Source organism: Ipomoea nil, unplaced genomic scaffold (genome assembly GCF_001879475.1).
Source record: "Ipomoea nil cultivar Tokyo-kokei standard unplaced genomic scaffold, Asagao_1.1 scaffold1895, whole genome shotgun sequence".
Lineage (NCBI taxonomy): Eukaryota > Viridiplantae > Streptophyta > Magnoliopsida > Solanales > Convolvulaceae > Ipomoea > Ipomoea nil.
In genome coordinates this window covers 1,741,435-1,743,799 of record NW_017618323.1, presented here as the reverse complement: position 1 = coordinate 1,743,799, position 2,365 = coordinate 1,741,435, and the positions used below count along the sequence as shown (strand labels likewise).

At 39.7% G+C, this 2,365-nt stretch overlaps 1 protein-coding gene across 1 annotated transcript; it reads right to left on the bottom strand.

Moving 5' to 3' along the window:
• Positions 1–955: 955 nt before the first annotated feature.
• Positions 956–2,053, bottom strand: LOC109193528 (probable LRR receptor-like serine/threonine-protein kinase At4g36180). The gene has a single exon (XM_019344370.1). It carries the CDS (start codon positions 2,051–2,053, stop codon positions 956–958), a length of 1,098 nt encoding a protein of 365 aa, XP_019199915.1.
• Positions 2,054–2,365: the final 312 nt, after the last annotated feature.

The window sequence follows — 2,365 nt, the reverse complement described above, 5'->3', positions numbered from 1 at the left end:
CTTGAATCCATTTCTTTGGAATCTATTGAGTTATTGGTTTGAAGATTAATTGTTGATGCTATATTCATGGAATCCATCTTTGTTGAGTTAGTCCTATGATCTTGATATTGATTATTGATCTTCGAGAGTCTATTCTATTGTCTTTGCCTCGTATGACTCTCTTGTTGAATTGAAATCTTGATTCTTGACGTTGAAATTGATTTGCTGGTATAGTGGACAGTGTGGGGCTTATTTGAATTGAATTGGATTGATATTGATTTGTTTGGCCACCCGGTCAAAACGTATTATGGGTGTCAGATCTAGTTCTACCTATTGGGGCCTGGAGATCCCAATAGGGGTGTATACACTTAAGGAATTAGAACTTCCATCATTTGATTTGATTGATTGAGATATGGTGTCCTTGAGAGGACTTGAGCTATCTGGAAGTTCTCCACACTGATTCACTATTATTGATTGTTGGTATTGTTGAGATTGATTGTGATTATTGATATTGTTGATGTCCCTGTGTGGACTTGAACTTGAGATTGATATTGTTAATATACTTGAAATGAGAATTGAACAATACTTGAATCGTACATTCGTATTGCCTATCTATCAAACTCTACTTCATCGTTGGCACTCTTTAGAATCTATCTTATTGCTTGGAATCCTTCCACTTTGCTAATTATATTTTACCCTATTTTGAGTTGTTGCAGGTACATAAATATGTTAACAACATATTATGTGTTTGCAATTACCATATTATGTGTATGTAGTTAATATAGAACAAATTGCACTTTTGGTCCTGTGACTATTAGGGTATTGACAATTTGAGTACGTGACTTTCAAAACTCTCAATTTAAACCTTTAACTATGTAATTATTAGCAGATTTGGTCCTGCCAGCCAAATTGTCGGCCAATTTTGGCCGGAAAAATTAAAACTATTTTTAATTATTTAATTATGAGGGCAAATTGGTCATTTTAGAGTCTTCTTCTTCACTTCCTTCAGATATTGGGAGTTCTTCGTCTTCCTTCTTGCAACGACGATCGAAAAAGAAAAAAATGGGAGGTAGAAGCCGGAGAAGAAGGAGATGTTCAGCATCTTCAAGCCTTTAAGGTTGCCTAAAGATGGCGGGATTTCAGCTGAAAATCTGTTGCTTGACAAGTCCAACCAAGAATAGATGTCACTGGCAGCGCCTGATGAAATCCCTTGGATCGTTCTCTTCCAGATCACGTTTAAGTCTGTGTACTCAATCTTGAAAGTGAATAAGTCCAGAAGTGATGAAAATGTGGTCGGTGTGTTGATCATTCCCATAAGATTTCCTACCTCCTTTGGGATTTTTCCGGTGAAGCTGTTGTCTGACAAGTCCAAGATTTGGAGTTTTTCCATTCTGGATAGGCCGGTTGGTACTGAGCCCCGGAGGAGATTGTTTCTAAGGTTTAGACTGCGAAGAGATGACATTTGGGTGATGAATTCGGGGAGTTCTCCACTGATCTTGTTGTCATGGAGATCAAGATGTTCAAGCATGCTCATATTAGTCAGATTTCTGGGCAATGGTCCAGAAAATCTATTGTTTCCCAAGGCAAGAATCTTGGTTTCTTGAGGAAAGCTTAGAGGGATTTCTCCTGAAAGGTCATTAGAGGATAAATCCACATATGCAAGTAAGCCACTGGGATCAAAAACTGGGAATGTATCACCAGAAAATCTGTTTTTCGATAAGTCCAACAACAGCAAACGATAAATGTTCGAGAGGGAAACAGGGATTGTTCCTGAAAACTGGTTGTTAGCCAAAATGAGTAACATAATGGCGGTAGTGGACGATGGAGACGGCGGAGGCATGGCGATTGAAGGCGAGGGAGCGGCGGCGGCGGCACTGGACACCGGAGAAGCGGCGGAAACAGGGGACGACTCAGCTTCTGCGACGGAGGAAGGCGATGGCGATGGAGTCGCAACGAGAGGAGCAGGAACTGGGGTCGGTGGCTCCGCGGCGGAATACGGCGATGGAGCGGCGGTGAAACTTGGTGCAGGGGATTGAGCAACGGATGAGGCGACTAATAGTGCCACAAGAAACATTACCAGAAGCTCTTCGCAGGCTTCTACCTCCCATCTGAAGGAAGTGAAGAAGAAGACTCTAAAATGACCAATTTGCTCTCATAATTAAATAATTAAAAATAGTTTTAATTTTTCCTACCAAAATTGGCCGGCAGGACCAAATCTGCTAATAATTACATAGTTAAAGGTTTAAATTGAGAGTTTTGAAAGTCACGTACTCAAATTATCAGTACCCTAATAGTCACAAGACCAAAAGTGCAATTTGTTCAATTATTATCTGTTTGTAGCTAACATATTATGTGTCTTTTATTTATTTATAGATACATAATTTGT

Coding starts and splice junctions, on each gene's coding strand:
- LOC109193528 (XM_019344370.1), bottom strand. CDS start 2,053: ATGTTTCTTGTGGCACTATTAGTCGCCTCATCCGTTGCTCAATCCCCT.